The sequence below is a fragment of the Podarcis bocagei genome (genome assembly GCF_964188305.1).
Source record: "Podarcis bocagei genome assembly, chromosome: 14".
Classification (NCBI taxonomy): domain Eukaryota; kingdom Metazoa; phylum Chordata; class Lepidosauria; order Squamata; family Lacertidae; genus Podarcis; species Podarcis bocagei.
Genome location: NC_138139.1, coordinates 49,629,653 through 49,648,819, shown reverse-complemented (window position 1 = coordinate 49,648,819; position 19,167 = coordinate 49,629,653). Strand labels below are relative to the sequence as shown.

Sequence of the window (19,167 nt, the reverse complement as noted above, 5' to 3'; positions counted from 1 at the left end):
TCTTATGCGTACAGGTGATGAGACACAAAGAAGATGCCTGTGGTCCTCGGTTCTCTGGTCAGTGGCTAAATACGAGGTGGACGGCCCTCTGGGCCCCCTGTTACCCAGAGATGGTTGTTGAGCACAAGACATAGCTGGCAGTGACACAGGGCTGCATTTCCCCCCAGTCCATCACTGGTTGCAGTGCCTCCTCCAAATGTTGGAATGGCCCCCACCCTCTGTCCGTCTACCTCATCACTGCCATTATTAACAACTGCTGCCACCGCCGCTGCTCCCCCTCTTCATTTCTGCCACCTACTTCCTTATCAGACAAAGCCACTAAGGAAACAGGCAAGGACAGCTACTGTGCTTCTGTCTTGCCCACAGCTGTTTCTTCCTTCTTTTTATATTTTTTATTTATTTTTGTGTAATAATTTTTATTAGTTTTCAGTTACAATAACCCAATAAAAGCCTCATTGTCACGATACCAAATTATAATACAATTAATAATGCCAATTGTTCAGATGCCAAATTATATTATTTTGTTGCCCCCCTGCACGCTAGAATTGATTATTTGATAATTTACTTTTAACTCTGCATTCCAGTTACACACCAGTCAGAATAGCAAACCCTTCTAACCTTCCTTTTTAAAAATAATAATAATACTGCTTTTATTTATTTTCATGATACAGAAGATAAATTTTGAGAAAACAATTGTTACAACAGTAAACAACAAATAACCTGTCCTAATAAAATTACAGACTTTTATCATGCCATGTGTTAAAATTTCAATGGATTGGTCTAAAAGAACAGGCCACGTTTTCCCATGAGTGCTGGGTGGATTCTTGCCACAGTCTGAACAATTTATGTATTCAATAAACATTTGCCATATGTTATAAAAGGAATATGGATTGCGTTTGCCCTTTGCTACTCTCAGCTGACATGTTAGTTTCTCAGCCATGCTATTGTTACACCAAGAATCACTCTTCAGCCCAACACCAGATTTCCAACACCAGTATGGTAATGGTCAATAGAAAGGTTAAGAGGTCATCTTTAGGATAGTCGTGAACAGACGGGATCCTAAGCCCAAGTAGAGCCAGTGCAGGGGACATTTCAATTGTTTTGTTGTATATCAGGCTTATTTCTTTGAAGACAGCATTCTTCTTTGAAGATGTCACAACACCACCACATATGGTAATGCGTACCTTTGACTGTGCATGACCTCCAACAATTGGGATTGACTTCCTTGCATGTTTGGGATAGCCGCACCGGTGCATAATGCCACCCTTCTAATTCCTGCCAAGCCAGAACAAGGGCCAAGTGAGCAAGCGAGTTGTAGTGGCGAAGAAGAAGAGCAGGCGCAGGGGGGGTCGTGCCAGTGGGTCCCCCTGCTCTGGTGCGTCTCCTCGACAGTTATGCCAGCCTTTGATGACAACCCTAGAAGGTTGCACAGGTCTGGCTTGTGCCCTCTCCTTGGTGCCCTCGCTGCCCAGAGGCTGTGTCCCTCACCTCTTCTGAGACACTGCGTGCTTTTGCTGAAATCTTTGTGCCCTCCTTTAGGTGACCTCGAGCTGCCCGACACTGGATATCTCTCTGCCCATATTCATTTCACTCACCTCCAAAGCTGGCCTGGCCATCACCGCTGGGTTTTGTTTGTTTTTTTTCAAGCTGCGTGCCCAGTCGGGAACGGCAGGTCTTCAAATCCACAGTTCTGCGGTAGAGCAATGGACCAGGTTTGGTGGAGCTGGGGAGGGGAGGGAGCAATTTCAGGAGGGGCTCTGGGCACACCCAAATATCCAGGGAATGGCATTTAAGTGTGGGGAGAAGACCCAAGAGAGGGCTTGAGAATGGTCTCAGTTTGGACCAGGTGGCTCAAGAGTACTGTTCTAGATTTTGTTCTAGCTCCCAGCTCCAGAATTCTGAGGCTGCGACTCATCCCAGTGTTCAATTTCACCCCCTCCGTGGCAGAGAGAAGCCGAGAAAGGGCTGGTAGACGGCACTGCAGCATCACCGAGCCTTACACAAGACATGCCGTTCTTTCAGAAATCTGGTAAGGAGTTTCTGTTTTTGTCAGTGTGGCTGGGGGGCCAGAGGCAAAACAGGCAGAGCAACGAATGCCATTTTTACCTTTGCACAGTAGACTGTTTTCTACTGACACTCACCCCCACCCCCGTTCAGGGAAGCAGGGAGGCATTATCAGAGTTGAATGACGCATGCCAGCCAGGGAAGAGCATGTGGGGTGCAAGGCATGGCTGGGTGTAGACTGGGGAGAGTTCAGAGAGCCAGAGAGAAAGGCCTGGAGGCCAACATGTGGCCCCTGGAGCCTGAAGTTCCCCAACCCACAATTTACACAAACAGGCCACTGTTGTCTCGCTTCTTTTTCTGTCTCTCCTTGCGCAGATCCCGCCTCCAGGCTGCGTGCTGGTGAGCTTGTCCGCCACTCCAAGCTGAACTCGGAGTACATTCCGGAGCCGACGCAGAACATCCGCAACATTATTAAGCAGTACCAGCAACCTGCACGCATCCCAGAACCTATCAGGTCAGATCTAGGCTCACGAAAGCTGGCACCTCTTCCAGTCTTTAAGCCCCGGACACGCACAGTTGTGCCAGCACTTGCTAACATGGAACCTACATGTGCAAACAATGTCAGAGACTGGCAGGACACTGGAGGGTGCACACCGGGGGGAAGGGGGCTGGCGTTTGACTTGGGAGAGGGGGGCAGTGATTTGTGGGGACCTGTACCAGCCAGGAGGCAAGAGTCAGAGGCAGGGGAAGCTTCAGAGCTGGAGAGTGGAGCACGGGATGGGTTGGAAGAAGAGGAGAAAGAGGCAGGTCAGGCAAGTGAAGGGCTGAGTGCTTCCTCATCCTCTCCCACACCGCTGTCTCGCAGAACCAGGAGGGGATTGAAAAGGGCGGAGCAGAGGCAGCTGCCACACAGGTGCGGTCTCCGGGTGCGTGCATGCAGCCCATCAGGGGAAGGTACATAAATTTGGTGGAGGGGGAGTGGTCCCCTGCTTTTGAAGCTGCACCATAGAGCAAAGACCTGGGAATAGCTGCCAAGACACTAAACTGGTTTGCATGGGTATTCAGAGCTGCGGAAACCGCTGCAACTGTCAGCTTTGACAATAAATGCTGCGTGCATTATTTTGGCTAGGGAGTGTACTTGAGAAATAATATTACCAATAAATAATAATAGCCGTACAAGTTACCATAGGCCCTCCAGGTGTCCAAATAAGCACCCACCTGAAATGGATGCCTATATGAGATATGTCTGAATGTGGCCGGGAGCAGTGAGGTCCATGGTGTAATAGACGGCTGGTGTTTATTCTTCCAGCTTTGAAGTTCAAGTCTCTCAGTGCAGTCGCAAACCACCGGCTTGTTTCACAATCTTGAACTCTCAAGAGGGTGCTTGTGAGGGTTCTACAGGGTGAGTCCTTAAAAAGAGGCCCCATGGAACATGTGTACTCTGTATCCACAGGGCCTCTTTTAAAGGATTCACCCTGTATTAGGGAGCTGGAGAGGCGTGCTTGCTTGCATGAATCCCTTGGCGGTTCTATACACCTCCATTTCTTTGCAGGAAGGAAGGCGGGAAAGTATTTGTGAAGAAAATGGATCCCCACGAGGAAGCCTTGATGATCCTGAAAGGACAGCTGGCAGCCACGGAGGCACCAGCACGCCCTGCTCCGGTATGGTTGGGGGCGACTGAGTACATGCATCACAGGAAGGCAGGGCCGTCTTGTGGATTAGGGAAACAGGATGCTCTGCGAGGAAGCGCCAGTTGTCTGTATCTATGCAGTGCCGGCCAGCCCAACTGGGCTCAAACCATCCTGAGGGTCTGTTTCAGGATGGGGAGAGGAAAGCCAGGGGTGCTGCAGGCAGTGGGCTACCCTGTGATGGGCCAATATCAGTGGAAGTCACCTCGAAGGTGAGACGCCAAAGGGACTTATCCCTCTGCTGTCTCCCCTTCTGGGACACCATTGAGGAGCCAAGGACTGCACCAACATGGAAGCGGCAGAGAGCTGCTGGAAGGACCGGGAGTGAAAGGCAGGGAAGCGGAGATCTCCCAGGGTGAGGAGACAAGGAGAGGAAGGTTCCCGGGGTGGGAGAGCGAGTGGATCTGTTGTTTTCTGTAGGTGGCCAGGACTAACAGCTACCTGGAAGAGAAGATTCTGTACCTGTGTGCGACCTTTATATTTTGGATACCCTGCTGTAGATTTTCTGCTACCTCTGTGCTGTTGCTGCCAAGAGAATTTGTATTTTGTTACATACTCCTTATTGTAATTGTTGCTGCTGTTGTTTTTCTTTTGCCCTACCTTTCTGACTGGGTTGCCCCAGTTGTAATTGTGCTTACATAATTGTTTTTTGCTTTTATGTTGAATAGGTTTTACATTATGCAATATATTTCTGTTGTGGGTTCTAAACTGCCCTGTGGTCTACTGACAAAGGGTGGTATATAAAGTTTAATAATAAGAATAAGAATAATAAGAATTAATAATTCTTGTTATAATAATAATAATAATTTATTATTTATACCCCACCCATCTGGCTGGGTTTCCCCAGCCACTCTGGGCGGCTTCCAACAAAACACTAAAATGCAATAACCTATTAAACATTAAAAGCTTCCCTAAACAGGGCTGCCCTAAACAGGGCATGTTGTGGATGTGCAAATGCAGCTCTCCTCTCCATCTGGTCCTTGGGATTCTCTCTGGACTACCCCTCCACACACCAGTCACTGTCATAGATTTACATCCCGTTGAGTGTTTTAACCTGGCAGGAATGTATCTTGAACTCAGATAACAATGCCTTTTGCTTGCCGGCATGGAGAATAGAGAGCTGTGTGTGCAGAAACTACATCTACTGCACCAAGGTGAAATTTGTATCCCTTGCTCCACCCACATTTGTCTCTGGCCCCACCCACCACTGGCTCCTGGAGGCTTCCCAGAAGGGAATGTAGCCCTTGGGCTGAAGAAGGTTACCCAGTTCTGATTTAGGGACCCACCTAGGAAAGAAGACAGTAAAAGTGCCAGCCCCATGTGTGTTGCTTGTTACGTGGCGAGTTCCCGACCCCCCCCCCCAGGTGGAAATAATGACACATGATGCAGTTATTAAGGTTAATGGGCTAAAAAAGGCCACAACTTTATTGGTTATAGGTGATGAGTGGTATTGGCTTAGGCATTGGTCCTAAATGACTAAATCCGACTCCAGCCCGTCTGCTTGAAGTCCAGGAAGGGTTAACCACCAGTAGGGGGAGTCCTGCTCAACTAGGAATTCCCCCGGGGTCACCGATAGGTGGCCTGCCTTAGGCCCTAATCTCCTTAGGCTTTGGACAGGGCCATGCCCCCCGGAATCCTTTAACGGACTACCCTTCAATATGTGGGGCAGGTGATGGCGCTACCTCCCCTCTTCCATCTACAGAACAATACCAATGCCTAACCACCAATTCCCAGAAAGTTGTGACGATTTGCCACGAGGTAGGTGAAAACCAAGTGGCTGGTGCCAATTTGCCAAGTGGAAAAATTCCTACCAGGCCCCTCAACAGCTACCAACCAAGTTCCATAGCACCTTATATGGTTGGAGGTTGGGAAAACAGGAACAGCTGGCGGGCAGCAAAGAGGGAGATCCCTGGCCGCGTCCTGCCTTTATAGGGCAGGTCACGCCCCCGAACCAGCCGATTGACCGGCTAGGGGGTGACGTGGCCAGGAATCCCCCCAATCGCGGGGCCACTAGGGGGCGCATTGGAAGATGGCTGACAATAACATCTCTCCGACCCACACGAGGTAATTTGGAGGCTATGATGGGAGTAATTAGTCTCCCTACCTCCCCCCCAGGATTGTGGGGGGGACTGCCCTTGGCTGCTGTGCCCTATACCACCCCCGAATTTGTGGGGATGGGGGTACTAGGCACAAAGCCCTCCTGTGGGATTTTGGCGCTCCTGGACGCCGTCCCTGATCCGTGCCACTAGCTGCAAGAACTTCAAAAGAAACAATTTGGATGAAGGAATGCACATATTTCAAGGAAGGAGGGGGAGTAAAGACTTCTAACAGAAGAGATCTCTGATAAAACAAGACAAGAATAAATCATGAGAAGATACGCCAAGATACAGTATGGCAAATGACTGATGGGGGAGGGGGGGAAATCTTTCCTTTCTTTCCTTATGTGATTAAACAAGAATCCCCTCCCCTCACAAGTCAGAAATGTCGTTTTAAGGACTTAAGCTGTGGACTTAAGGCTGTGTGGAGATAAACTTTCGAACCAAAGCATGTTTTAAGAAGAGCGTGGAATGTATAAGGGCTTTGGAATGACGCAGTTAAAAATGCCATCGCCATATTGGGAAGTTCTGTCGGAGGTCTTGAGTCTGGGAGGAGAAATAGAGAAATAGAGCTGCTTTTATATTGTGGGTGAAACTCCTCAGAGGGACTTAAGAGCGACAGTTTTGCGAGATTAATGATGGAAAGAGTGATGTTATCTATGAAGGCGATGATATATGGAAACCATCTCGATTTGAGGATTGGAAGAACGGAAAAATTCACACAGGATTAATATTGGTGTTTATCGGCTTAAGGAGACTATCAGAAGAGATCATAAAGAAAAAAGAGAAAATATATGAACAAGATGTGATGTGGAAACAGCAAGATAAGACTGGATAGAATTATGAACTCTGTTTGGACTGATTTGGTCTGATTTGGACATTAATGCAGTAGCAAGAAGATGATCAGAATCCCCCTTCGGATCTTGAAATATGGGTCCCCCCAACAAAATTTAAAATTTGGCTTTGTAATTCGGAACTTATGTGATGTGATTTAATTTGATTTGATTGGCTGGTTAATAAAAATTATTTTTTTTTAAAAAAAGGAATCCCCCCAATCGCACGGGGCTGGCCTCCACCCACCGCGCACATGGAGGGGCCGTGAATCCCGCCACCCCACCTCCTCCTTAAGGCGGAAGTGGCTTTGGCAAACCAGGACTGGCAGTGCTCCTGCTGAACATGCTCTGAGTGCCAACTCAGGTTTGCGGCTGTGTGATGTGGGTATTGGCTTGCTTGCAGGTCATCAGGGAGTTGGGAGCCAAGGAGGCAGTAGCCATGGTGAAGCCTGTGACTTGTGCCAAGGTACCTGTGCCCTCTGCCATCCGCCTGCCACCCGCCATCACCAGATCTTTTCCCGAGGCCTCTCCAGGTAAAGAATGGCTTTGTGTTCTCTGTGCTTGATTCCTTGACTGCCTCTTGGGCTGCCTGAGGCCTGGTGTTCACATGCAGCAGAATGAGGTGGTGGACTCTGAAGTAAGTTCAGGCGGGAGGTGCCATCTTTTACTTCTCCCTCCTGTGTAAATGCTCTGTTTTTCAGCTACTCATGCCTCTGTAGCTTGGAGAACACCTGGAGTGGGGGTGGCCAAAGAAACGGTGGTTAAGCAAGGCTGTTGGTGTCGGACATAATGCTGAACCATAATTAAAACAAACCGTGGTTTGTGAGCCAACAGTAAACCATAACTTTGTTTGTTGCCAGAAAGCAAGCCATGGTTAGTCTACTGGGCTGGGTTTGAACGTTCAAGCAAACCATGCTTTGGGTAAGCCAGGCCTCAGACATGATACTTGTGTGATCTACCATGGCTCCTTGGGTATGGAATGTGGCCTTTCCTTAACAGAGAGCCCTGGGGGGCAGGCTGTTCCTTCTCCAGCACAGCTACTGACCAATTCCTCTTTTCTAGTGTCGGTCTCACGTGAACTATCATCTGAGGATGAACTTATCCAGACGCGGCTTCACCGGCGTTGCAGTGAGGAGTTCTATGCATACCGCAATGTCTCTTGGAAAATCTATCTCAGGAAAGAGGTATTTATCCTGAGTAAGGCTGCTCTCTCCTTTTCCTCATTAACAAGGGGGTGGTGGTGGAAGAGATATGATAAGGGAAGATACAGGGAACCAGGCAGAGAGCCTTCTCAGTAGTGGCACCCGCCTTGTAGAATGCCCTCCCTCTACATAAGCTGCGACACGTTTGCTTGGGTGGAGAAGGGTGTATAAAGACTGGAGAAAAATAGAATGTGAATTTGTTCCTTCCCCACCCCACCCACTTTCTCTTCTGGCCCCATCCACCATTGCCATGTGGCCCTGTGAAGTTCCATCAGAAGGGAATGCGGCTCTCTGGCTGAAAATGTCTCCCCACCCTTGGCTTAGATGAACGCACCTTGGTCTGTTCCAGCAGTGCTCTTAGGGTGGTTCTGGTCTCTCCCTGATCACCTTCTGCTCTCTTTCCTGGCAGGTTTTCTACCCAAAGGACAGCATCAACAACCCTCTTGTGCTAGATCTCCTTTTCCGGCAGGTGAGATTCCGGTTCTGCTTCCAGCTGCTTCGGCGGAGCTGTTCCTCAGATCTTTCCTTGCACCAAGAGGTGCACCCCGGATCCCTTGCAATGCCCACAGCCACACGTGACCTGAGAGAGTTCAACCTCAGCCTCCTCTCTGAGGGCCCTTCCAAGTGTCCTTAATATTGTGCATTCATGGTTACTTGTGCTCATGATGGTAGAGTGGCTGGGGAAACCCAGCCAGATGGGTGGGGTATAAATAATAAATTATTATTATTATTATTATTATTATTATTATTATTATTGGGGCGGTGATGTGTGATCCCACGTTGTTGTTTATTATTGTTATTGTTATTATTAAATTTATATATTGCCCTTCATCCAAGGATCATAGGGCAGTTTGCAGTATAAAAACACAAAAATGCATAACATAATAAAATACAAAACAATACCCCCCTGGTTTGAAAGGTAATACTTGATGGTTTACTCGGCAAAAGGTCTGGGAGAAGAGGAATGTTTTCACCTGGCACCTAAAGAGATGCAATGAAAATGCCAGTCGAGCCTCCCTGGCATCTGGTTGGCCACTCTGAGAACAGGATGCTGGAGTAGATGGGCCATTGGCCTGATCCAGCACAGGGTTGTCTTGCGTTCTTACGAGCTTTGGTACTTCTAAAGGAGCCTTCATGGTGCCCTTCAGATGTTTTGGGTGCCAACTCATTGGGGCTGATGGGAGCCGGCGTCCAAAACATCTGGAGGGCACCAGGTTGGGGAAGGCTGACGCAATGCGTGTCTCCTTGCAGATCTTCAACGATACCTTGTCCGAGGCCTGCATACGCATCACTCAGGAGGAGAGACTCCGCATGAAGGCCCTTTTCGGTAAGCCTTGTTGTTTCAGCTGGGGTGGCTCGTTATCTTTGGCTCCTCCCTCCCCAATCCTGCCCCAGGGCAACATAAAGCTATAGACCTGAAATGAGTTCCAAGAAAAAAAGGTCAGGCCGTGTGTTCAAGAGGATCCAAGGAGGGACAAGGGAATAAACATTTATATACAGATAAATTATGTGTTTATAATGATTTGCATGGTGTGGAGGAAGTGGCGAGGGTGGGGGAGAGAGAAATAAGAAAGAAAGAAAGAAAGAAAGAAAGAAAGAAAGAAAGAAAGAAAGAAAGAAAGAAAGAAAAGTTATTTTCCATTTCTCATAATGCAATAGCTATGGGGTCATCCAGTGATTGGGCGTAGATTCAGGACAAACAAAGGTGTGTGTTGTTCCCACAACACCTACTTAATTTATGGAATTCACTGCCACAAGATGTGCTGGTGTCTGCTTTAGAAGGACATGAAACAGATTCATAAAGTAGGGATGGTCCCCTGTGGCCTTCGAGAAACGGTTGAATTTTCTCGTCCCTGGCTGTATTGGCTTTGCTGGCTGGGGCAGATAAGAAGTAGAGCCCGACAACATCGGCAGGGCCAAAGTTTCCCTATCCCTGTCATAGAGGCTAGGTCTGTTAGTGGCAGCCAGCCACAAAGGCTAAATGGAGCCTCATGTTCAAGGGCAGTGTATCTTTGAATGGTAGTTGTTTTGGCCAAACTCTGGCCTTCCTGTGAACCTGTGGACTTCTGAAACCATCTGGTAGGTTGTTGTGGGAAGGATGTGTGGCTAGATTAAAAATGGGCCTCCTGTAGCCTGTTCCAACAGGGTTCTTCCTCAAAGGGAGGACTTATTCTTGCCAGCCAAAGTCCTGCCATTAACTTAGGCTTGCCCATTCTCTCACGCTCAAGTAACTGAGGGCAGTGGCGTAGCGTGGGGGGTGCAAGGGGGGCCAGCCGCACTGGGCGCAACATCTGGGGGGGGCGCGCGCTCGCACTCGCAGCTCTCTGCCCCTACCTGGCTCACTCACTCTCTCTCACTGCAGTGCTGGCTGTGCGAATCCGATCCGAGCCGCTGGGTCGCCACCCACTGTGGAGGGGGTGGGTGCCAGGCGTGCGGTGCGGAGAGAGAGAGAGGGACTACCTGGGGGAGGGACAGTGCAGCGGCCGCCCAGCGCAGCGCTGAACGCGGGAGAGAACCACACCAGACCAGCCCAGGCAGCAGCAAGAAGAAGCTGGCAGCAGCGGCAGGTTAGGGGTTAGGGGGCGCAAATTACTTGCCTTGCCCCGGGTTCTGACAACCCACGCTACGCCACTGACTGAGGGATCCTGTGGGATCCGAGAGTGGTGTAAAGCCAGCCTCTGTTTCTTTCCTCAGCGGAAAACAAGCTGGACTCCTTTAGTCCAGTGGCCGATGAAAGCGTCAAGAAGGAGATCATCAGCGTTGCCCGAAATGGCTGGGAAGTCTATTTCTCTCGCCTTTTCCCTGCTACGGTAAGAAGCATCCACATGTGCACCCTTACTGCAGGAAAAATAAAAATAAAAATCTTCTGTGGGAGCTGCTTAAATCCAGGCAAACTGAGTAGACAAAAACAGGGATGAGAAACCTGGTGCCTTCTAGATGTTGTTGAACTCCAACTCCCATCATGCCTGGCCATTGGCCATGCTGACTGGGGCTGATGGGAACTGGAGTCCAACAACATCTGGGGGTCCATAGGGTTCTCCATCTCTGGCTTAAGCCACTGCCTGTCCTGCTCCCACCCAAGACATGCAGACAGAGCCTCTTGTGAGCAAGAAATATATCTTTATTCAGTACAGGCTCAGCACAGAAACAGAGTCCAGAAGCCACAATTCAGGAGTTCAGAACCAGGCAGAAACTGGAAAGAGAATAAAACAATTTAAAAATTCTGAAGAAATGTGCATGCACACGAAAGCTCATACCAATAACTTAGTTGGTCTCTAAGGTGCTACTGGAAGGATATATATATATTTTTTAAAAAAATATTTTTTATTTATTTTATTTCTACAACTTAAAAAGCCAGCATAAAGCCAAACTTTGGAGCTCATGGCACATTGAAACTGGGCAGGCACCTTTGCTGTACTGCTGTTGGTATCTGTTAAAAATAATTTTGTTTAAGCAGTCTAACCAGACATGTACACTAGACATAATATATTGTAATATTTTGCTGCCTTGTGGGTGCTCTAATAACTGTCCCTTTCAGCCTTTGTTTCTTGATGGCTTATCCCCACCCAGCTATGTCAAGATGGGCTGGCTTGTTATCCTTAAACCAGCAGTGTTTGCTGCAGTTTTAACCAAACCTTGATTACCGTATTTTTCGCTCTATAACACGCACGCGACCATAACACGCACGTAGTTTTTAGAGGAGGAAAACAAGAAAAAAAATATTCTAAACAAAACAGTGGATGTATGATTTTTGTGGTTCATGCTGTGGCCACAGACATGTGATCTGACGGTGAGTTTGGGGTAGCCCAATGCAAAAATCCTGAGGATCCATGTGGATCCATGCTTTGTAACCACGTTTTTGCACCACTGCAGCCCCAGGCAACAGTGGGTGCTGCTATGTGATCTGATGGTGAGTTTGGGGTGACCCAGTGCAAAAATCCTGAGGATCCATGTGGATCCGTGCTTTGTAACCATGTTTTAAGTGGGGAGGGAAGGAAAAGCACTCAAGGGACAAGGAGCACGCGTGGGGTGTGTGGAGAAGGATGCTGCTAATAATGCAGAAGAGGGGTATAAGAGGAGAAGGCTCCTCTCCTCTCCCGCTTTGCTCCTTTAAAGCAAGCAGGCTCTGCTTCTCTCCCTCCTCCCCGGCTCACTGAAAAACTTTGCTGCTATTTAGCCAGCTGAGTGGGGAGGAGAGAGGGACAGAGAGCCTGCTTGCTTTAAAGAAGCCAACCAGACAGGAGCCGCTTACACTCGTGTAAGCGGCTCCTCTCCTCTCTTGCTTTGCTCCTTTAAAGCAAGCAGGCTCTCTGTCCCTTTCTCCTCCCCACTCAGCGGCTTTTCTCCCGCTTTGCTGTTTCAAAGCGAGCCACAGAGGAGGAAAGGAAGGGGAACCATGGATCCTCTGCTCACAACTGCAGCAGATCCCCCCGCCATCCGTAGGCATTCGCTCCATAACACGCAAAGACATTTCCCCTTACTTTCTAGGAGGAAAAAAGTGAGTGTTATGGAGCAAAAAGTACGGTAATTCTAACTTTGACTAATTCCAGGAATTATGGGTTTCCCGACACCCACAAACTCTGAGGGCCCAAACACATAACAAGGGAACAACCTATTCTCTTTTTATTTCTTTTGGCTAACTTCTTTTTAACATCTGATTCCATCTGCAATTTTAGTGTATATTTTCTGTGCTTTTAAAATTATTTACTTAATTTATTATTAATTATTAAATTTGCATGTTGTCCTTCATCTGAGGCATTTCTCTCTCTTGGATGCCCCTCGCTCTCCAGGCTCACCCTCCCTCCGTAAGCTGAGCCATGCCACGCCTAACGGCTCTGTCTTGCTCCTTTCAGGGCAGTGTGGGCACCGGAGTGCAGATCCTGGCTGTGTCTGACACAGGGATCAAACTGCTGCGGCTGGTCAAGGGCACCAACTTACCTGGGGAGCAGCTCCGGGTGCTGCGGGGCTACAGGTGAGGCTGCAGGATTGGCCAGGATCCCTGGGAGGAGATGGAAAGGTGAAGGACAGGGAAATGCGGGTAGGTTTAGTGAGGAGTGGGTCTCATCAGCTGGCAGCATCAGGGAAGGGGCTGTAGCTTGGTGGTGGAACACCTGGTTTGCATGCAAAAGGACCAATCCATGGCATCTCCAGGTAGGGATGGGAGACCCTCCTGTCTGAAACATCCTGGAGAGCCACTGCCAATCAGTGTAGGCAGCACTGAGCCAGATGAACCAAAGGTCCAACTTGGCTTGGGAGGGGAATGGCTATAGCTCATCGCTGTGGTCTAAACCACTGAGCCTCTTGGGCTTGCCAATCAGAAGGTCGGCGGTTCGAATCCCTGCGCCGGGGTGAGCTCCCGTTGCTTGGTCCCAGCTCCTGCCAACCTAGCAGTCTGAAAGCACACCACTGCAAGTAGATAAATAGGTGCCACTGCGGCGGGAAGTTAAACGGCGTTTCCGTGCGCTCTGGTTTCCGTCATGGTGTCCCATTGCGCCAGAAGCAGTTTAGTCCTGCTGGCCACATGACCGGAAAGCTGCCTGTGGACAAATGCCAGCTCCCTTGGCCTGAAAGCGAGATGAGCGCAGCAACCCCATAGTCGCCTTTGACTGGACTTAACCGTCCAGGGGTCCTTTACCTTTTACCTTACCATTTAAAAGGTGGGTAGCTGGGGATCTCACTAGCAGTCCACATTGCAGTGCAGCCAGCTGCCCTGGGAGGAAAAGGGGCAGGGCTTCTAGGGCCCCAGCACAAAAGGCCCTGGCCTTTCGCCCTGGGCCAGTCCCTGACAATGCCCTCAGTCCACAGACGGAGTCTCTCCCTTTGCGGCAGTGCCCCCCATATTCCCCTCTGAGAACCCTGGAGGAAGGGCATCAGTACCATCGTCCAAATGCGCTGTGTGTCCACCTTTCCTGGATCCACTTTCAGCACCACTGACCTCCAAGCTTGGCAATGAACCCCATTTCCCTTTTTCCACAGCTACGGCGATATCCTCTTTGTGACCACCGGCTCGAAGAACATGCTGGAGGTCAACCTCACCAACGAGAAGCTCATCCTTTTCTCCCCCAAAGCTGCCCAGATTAAGGCACTGATTGACTATTTCCTCAACGAACTCAAGAAGGTAAAAAGACATAGCAGAGGCCCTTTCTTTGGAACACCTTGTACCCCTGCTGCCCCAGCCAGCCACCCTTTGTCTTTCCCCCCTTCTAGGATTCACAGTACATGGTTGCAATCAAGAACCATATTACAGACGATAAAAGCCTCTTACGGTTCCATAAAGGAGACATCATTTGCCTGCGGCCAATGGAAGGCTTGGATCAAGGTGAGAGACCATCATCAGGAAGTCTGTGGGGCGAGGATGGGAAGTAACACAAAAAATCTTGAGCATTTCAGTCTATGTTTCTCTTAACATACAGCCTTTTTCCATATGAAGTTTTTTCACAATCTACACATTTTTGCAAGCCTGGCGCAATCCATTTTTTTCTGCATTATTTTCACTAATATATGCAGACTTTCTCCCACTACATCCACATTTTTTGCACACACCTTTTGGGATGGATAACCGTTCCGCAAAATTCGGAGCAGCGCAATCAGTTCAAAAGGATTTCAGTGCGTGTCTTGTCCCGTGTTGCAGTGTGAGCCCAAGCCAAATTCCTCCCTTGCCGTATTGTGCAGAGAGGTGGGATGCATGCAGCCACAACATACGAGGGGCTATTGCAGATTGCAGGCGGATAATGGCAGGTGCAACAGAGGATCAGGGCTTCTACTCAGTTCACCTGCTCTGTGAATCAGGGAGCCTGCCCAGGGCTAGGTTAAGAGGGTCTTCCGTGCCCTCCTTTGACACCGCCGTGACTCTCCCGTCCCCACAGACCGCTATTTCGGCTGCGTGGTGCGGAAGAAAGTGATGCTCCTGGAGGATGTGAAGAAGGGCACCCAGGATTTTGGTGGGTGGCTCTTGCGTGTGGTGATGTGCCCTGTCCCCCTTTCTCCTGCGTGCAGTGGCCTTTCTGTCTCTCCTGGACAAACAGACTCCTGCAAGCTAAAAAGCAGCCTATGCATTCTGCTCTTGCTCAGTGGCAGATCACAGACATGGTACAAGGCAACTTCGCATGTTCCTTCCCTCAAGAGCAGGGTCCCATCTGCACTAAACATTTAAAGCACCCTCATACCACTTTTAGTTAGGGACGTGGGTGGCGCTGTGGGTTAAACCACAGAGCCTAGGACATGCCGATCAGAAGGTCGGCGGTTCGAATCCCCATGATGGGGTGAGCTCCCGTTGCTCAGTCCCTGCTCCTGCCCACCTAGCAGTTCAAAAGCACGTCAAAGTGCAAGTAGATAAATAGGTACCACTCCAGCGGGAAGGTAAACGGCGTTTCCATGCGCTGCTCTGGTTCGCCAGAAGCGGCTTAGTCATGCTGGCCACATGACCCGGAAGCTGTATGCCGGCTCCCTCAGCCAGTAAAGCGAGATGAGCGTCGCAACCCCAGAGACTGGACCTAATGGTCAGGGGTCCCTTTACCTTTACCATACCACTTTTAACAGCTGTGTCTTCCCCCAAGGATTCTGGGAGCTGTCATTCATTAAGGGTGATGCGAGTTGATAGGAAACCCCTATTCGACTCGCAGAGCTGCAGTTCCCAGCGTGGTTCACCAGTCAATTCCTCTTCACAGAGAGCTCTGGGAATTGTAGCTCTGGAAGGGGAATAGGCATCTCCTAACAACTCACATCTCCCTTAAGGCACTCCCCAGGATTCTTTGGGGAAGCCCTGACTGTTTGCCAGTGCCGGATTTATGTATAAGCTAAACAAGCTATAGCTTAGGGCCCCACTCTCTTGGGAGCCGTTAATAATTTAAAGGGGGGAAAAACCTGGATGTACATTTCCAAAATATAAGAAAAAATAAATAAAACCTACATCAATTTAAGTTAGAGCTTAATAATTATTTCACTATTAATATACTTCTTAATTGTATTTCACTATTAATATACTTCTTAATTGTATTTCAGTTCAACAATTACTTTGATAAAATACGTATTTTGTTATGTGCAAATGGCTTTAGATACCTATTAGGTCCATAAATCACAATATAGCATATATTCAACACAAAAAACAGTGACAATTTGTTGTTGGCGAAGGACAGCTGGACATATAAAGGGCCCCATTACTTTGAGTAGCTTAGGGCCTCATCAAACCTAAATCTGGCCCTGTTTACAATAGTGCTTTAAATGTATCGTGCAAACGGGGCTCCCAGTTGCTCAAACAAATCTGACCTGGAGCTCTGACCAGTGACTATCACATGACCTACTTTGGCCTATTTGATGCAGTTCTCTTCTTGACCAGAGGCAGTATAAAAGCTGTATGCCCACTTGCCATCCCTAAGGCTGGAGGTTCAAGACCCACTGCGAAAATCAAAATTAAAAGGGGGGGGAGGGGGGAAAGGAAGAAGAAGAAAAAGACCCACTGTGGATCTGAGCCCTGAAAATAAGGCTTTCTTCTTCCACTGACTGTTAAGGGCATAGTTCTCTTCTGGCTCCTTCTATCTGTCTCCATTTTCTGCTAGATAGATGAAAGCCCTTGACCTGATGTTGAGAGGGAGCAATAACAGCTCTACCACCATGAAAGGGGGGGGGGGGATATTGACAGCCTATAACTCAATGCCTTCTTCCTGGTGTAGGCTGGAAGTTTGGTGCCATCTATGGGAAATCAGGCTTCTTCCCTGCCGATTGCGTCCAGCCGGTGGCAGCACCAGATTTTACCCACCTTCCCGCGGAGAAGAAGGAGGAGCCCAAGGACAAGCAGGCCAAAGTGGCTGTCCCGGCCTCGGTGGCTGTGGCTGTTGCATCCACAGCCGTGGCTCAGGAGCTTGACAAGAAGACTGAGGCGAGTGCAGCGTGGAGGGGGTGGCCATGTTTCTCATGCCAGGCCTCAAAGCGAGGTGGGAGTCAGGATTTGGGGCGAGGAAGGGAGCCCCGGGAATGTTGCAACATCCACCACTCTCTCACCAAGGTGACCAGAGAGGGAAGGCCACTGGGAAGCTGTCCCTAAAGCACCACACTTTCTTCCTCCTTGCTGTTCATCTTGGGAGAAGAATTGCAGGGCAAGTCCAGCCCTACCATTAGGCAGTTGCCTCAGGCGGCAGATACTGGTGATGCAGCAACAGTAGCCCCTTGGCAGTTTCCCCTACATGCCCTGGCCATTCCTCACCATTAGAGGGGTGCAGCCTGGAGAGAATTATGAGGGTCAGACAGAGAAGATGGGGGGTGGGGTGGGGGTGGACTACATCTGGGCCTCAGGTTTTAATTACCGTATTTTCCCTTGTATAAGACTAGGCTTTTTCCCTTAAAAAATTATGTCAAAAATTAGGGGGCGTCTTTTACACAGATAGTGCCAAGGCCATTTTCTTAAATCTGAGTCCCCCAAAATAGGGGGCGTCTTATACATGGAGGCGTCTTATAGACAGAAAAATATGGTAATTAATTTAATTAAACCTTGCTGCAACCTTGCTGTGCAGAGTGGATGCCTCTTCCTCTGAGCTAATTAAGGCCACAACTTTATTGGTTACAGGTGATGAGCGGTATTGGCTTAGGCACCGGTCCTAACCGACTATATTCGACTTCAGTCCATCCACTTGAAGTCCGGGAAGGGTTAACCACCCGTAGGGGAAGTCCTGCTGATGCACATCAACTAGGAACTCCCCCGGGGTCACCGCTAGGGGGCGTGCCTTAGGCCCTCACCTCCCCAGGCTTTGGACAGGGCCATGCCCCCCGGAATCCTTTACCGGACTACCCTTCAATATGTGGGGCAGGTGATGGCGCTACCTCCCCTCTTCCATCTACAGAACTATACCAATGCCTAACCGCCAATACCCAGAAAGTTGTGACAATTTGCTACGAGGTAGGCGAAAACCAAGTGGCTGGTGCCAATTTGCCAAGTGGGAAAATTCCCACCAGGCCCCTCAACGGCGACCAACCAAGGTCCATAGCAAGGTCAAGGAACGGAAACCTTATAGGGCGGGAGGGTGGGAAAAGCAGGAACAGCTGGTAAGCAGCAAAGAGGGAGATTCCCAGCCGCGTCCTGCATTAAGTAGGGCAGGCCAAGCCCCCGATTGGCCGACCAGGGGGTGACGCGGCCGGGAATCCCCCCAATTATGCAGAGGAGCCATGAAGCCGGCAACCCCACCTCCTCCGTAGGGCGGAAGTGGCTTTCCTGCATGGGTATCCCCTCTTCGCAAGCCACCCAAGCCCTCTGCCACCAAACCCATTGCCACTGCATTCAGGGAACTGAGAACTGGAAGGAGCAGGCAGAGTCCCAGATCCACCTGGGCTGCAATAGGTCCTTGGCCTTATCAGAAAGACTGTGCCTGCACACTCCCGACAAAATCAAGAGACGAACACCCTGGGCCTCTCCTTTCTTTTCCCCCAGGTGTGTCTGGCAGGCAGCGAATTCACAGAGAGTGCAGAGGGCTTTCAGGGCACCAAGGACATCGGCCCACGAGGCGGCGCCTTCAACATGCTGGAGTTTTCCAAGAAGTATTTCCGAGAAGGGCAGAGGGCAAAGATGTGAGTGCGTGCGGACGGACGGAGCCCCCTAAGGGCTTGTTTGCCCTCGAGAAACGGAGGCCGTCATCTCAAGTTTGGTGTGTCAGAGTTGGTGTCCCGAGGCTGCAATCCCCCGTGTAAGGAAAGCAAAGGAATTCTGGGGTGCTGCAACCGTGCCCCTCCACCCACCTCAGCATACCAGTTAGTTATAACACCCCTGCTAACGTTTACGGGGTGCGATCATCGCATGTCTTGGGATGACCAAGAGGTAAGTCAAGATGGCCCCCTCTTTGCCACGGGCAGTTGGCTCTCTTGCAGCATGTCAACCACCGCGATTTGCGGAAATCGTTTGCCTCTCAAAGAAGTAAATTGCATCGGAGGTTGAAGTGAGATAAGCTGGGGGGTTGCCTGAAGAGGAAAACAGACCCACAACCTACTGCACCCTATAGCTGGATATGTGTATGTGTGGCAGGCAAGACAGCATGGGATGGGTTTTAATGGGTAGGAGAGGGTATATTAATTGCAATTTCATGTGCCCACATGTGTGGGTTAAGCAAAGTTTCAAAACCCCATCCTTGGCAGCAAAATTAAACGCATAGGAATTAGGCTGTGAAACCTTGTTTTGAGCGAGACCAGCTATGGAATAATCTGGCTTCCCCCTTCTTCCCCTGCATAACAATGAATCAGACAACAACTTGTAAAGTACAGTGGTGCCCCGCAAGACGAATGCCTCGCAAGACGAAAAACTCGCTAGACGAAAGGGTTTTGCGGTTTTTGAGCTGCTTCGCAAGACGAATTTCCCTATGGGCTT

General features: G+C 49.5%; 1 protein-coding gene across 4 annotated transcripts in view; it reads left to right on the top strand.

Moving 5' to 3' along the window:
* Positions 1-19,167, top strand: part of MYO15A (myosin XVA) — a 94,718-nt gene that overhangs the window by 50,763 nt on the left and 24,788 nt on the right. For 3 of the 4 annotated variants that reach the window (XM_081169325.1, XM_081169324.1, XM_081169323.1), the window contains exons 37-50: positions 1,948-2,029; positions 2,380-2,518; positions 3,557-3,665; positions 7,025-7,154; positions 7,684-7,805; positions 8,233-8,292; positions 9,075-9,150; positions 10,518-10,633; positions 12,677-12,795; positions 13,800-13,941; positions 14,031-14,142; positions 14,690-14,764; positions 16,493-16,698; positions 18,241-18,377. In XM_081169325.1, the coding sequence (XP_081025451.1) occupies positions 1,948-2,029; positions 2,380-2,518; positions 3,557-3,665; positions 7,025-7,154; positions 7,684-7,805; positions 8,233-8,292; positions 9,075-9,150; positions 10,518-10,633; positions 12,677-12,795; positions 13,800-13,941; positions 14,031-14,142; positions 14,690-14,764; positions 16,493-16,698; positions 18,241-18,377 (1,625 nt within the window). The remainder of the gene's footprint in view (positions 1-1,947; positions 2,030-2,379; positions 2,519-3,556; positions 3,666-7,024; positions 7,155-7,683; positions 7,806-8,232; positions 8,293-9,074; positions 9,151-10,517; positions 10,634-12,676; positions 12,796-13,799; positions 13,942-14,030; positions 14,143-14,689; positions 14,765-16,492; positions 16,699-18,240; positions 18,378-19,167) is intronic. The other variant, XM_081169326.1, reaches the window with a different exon arrangement.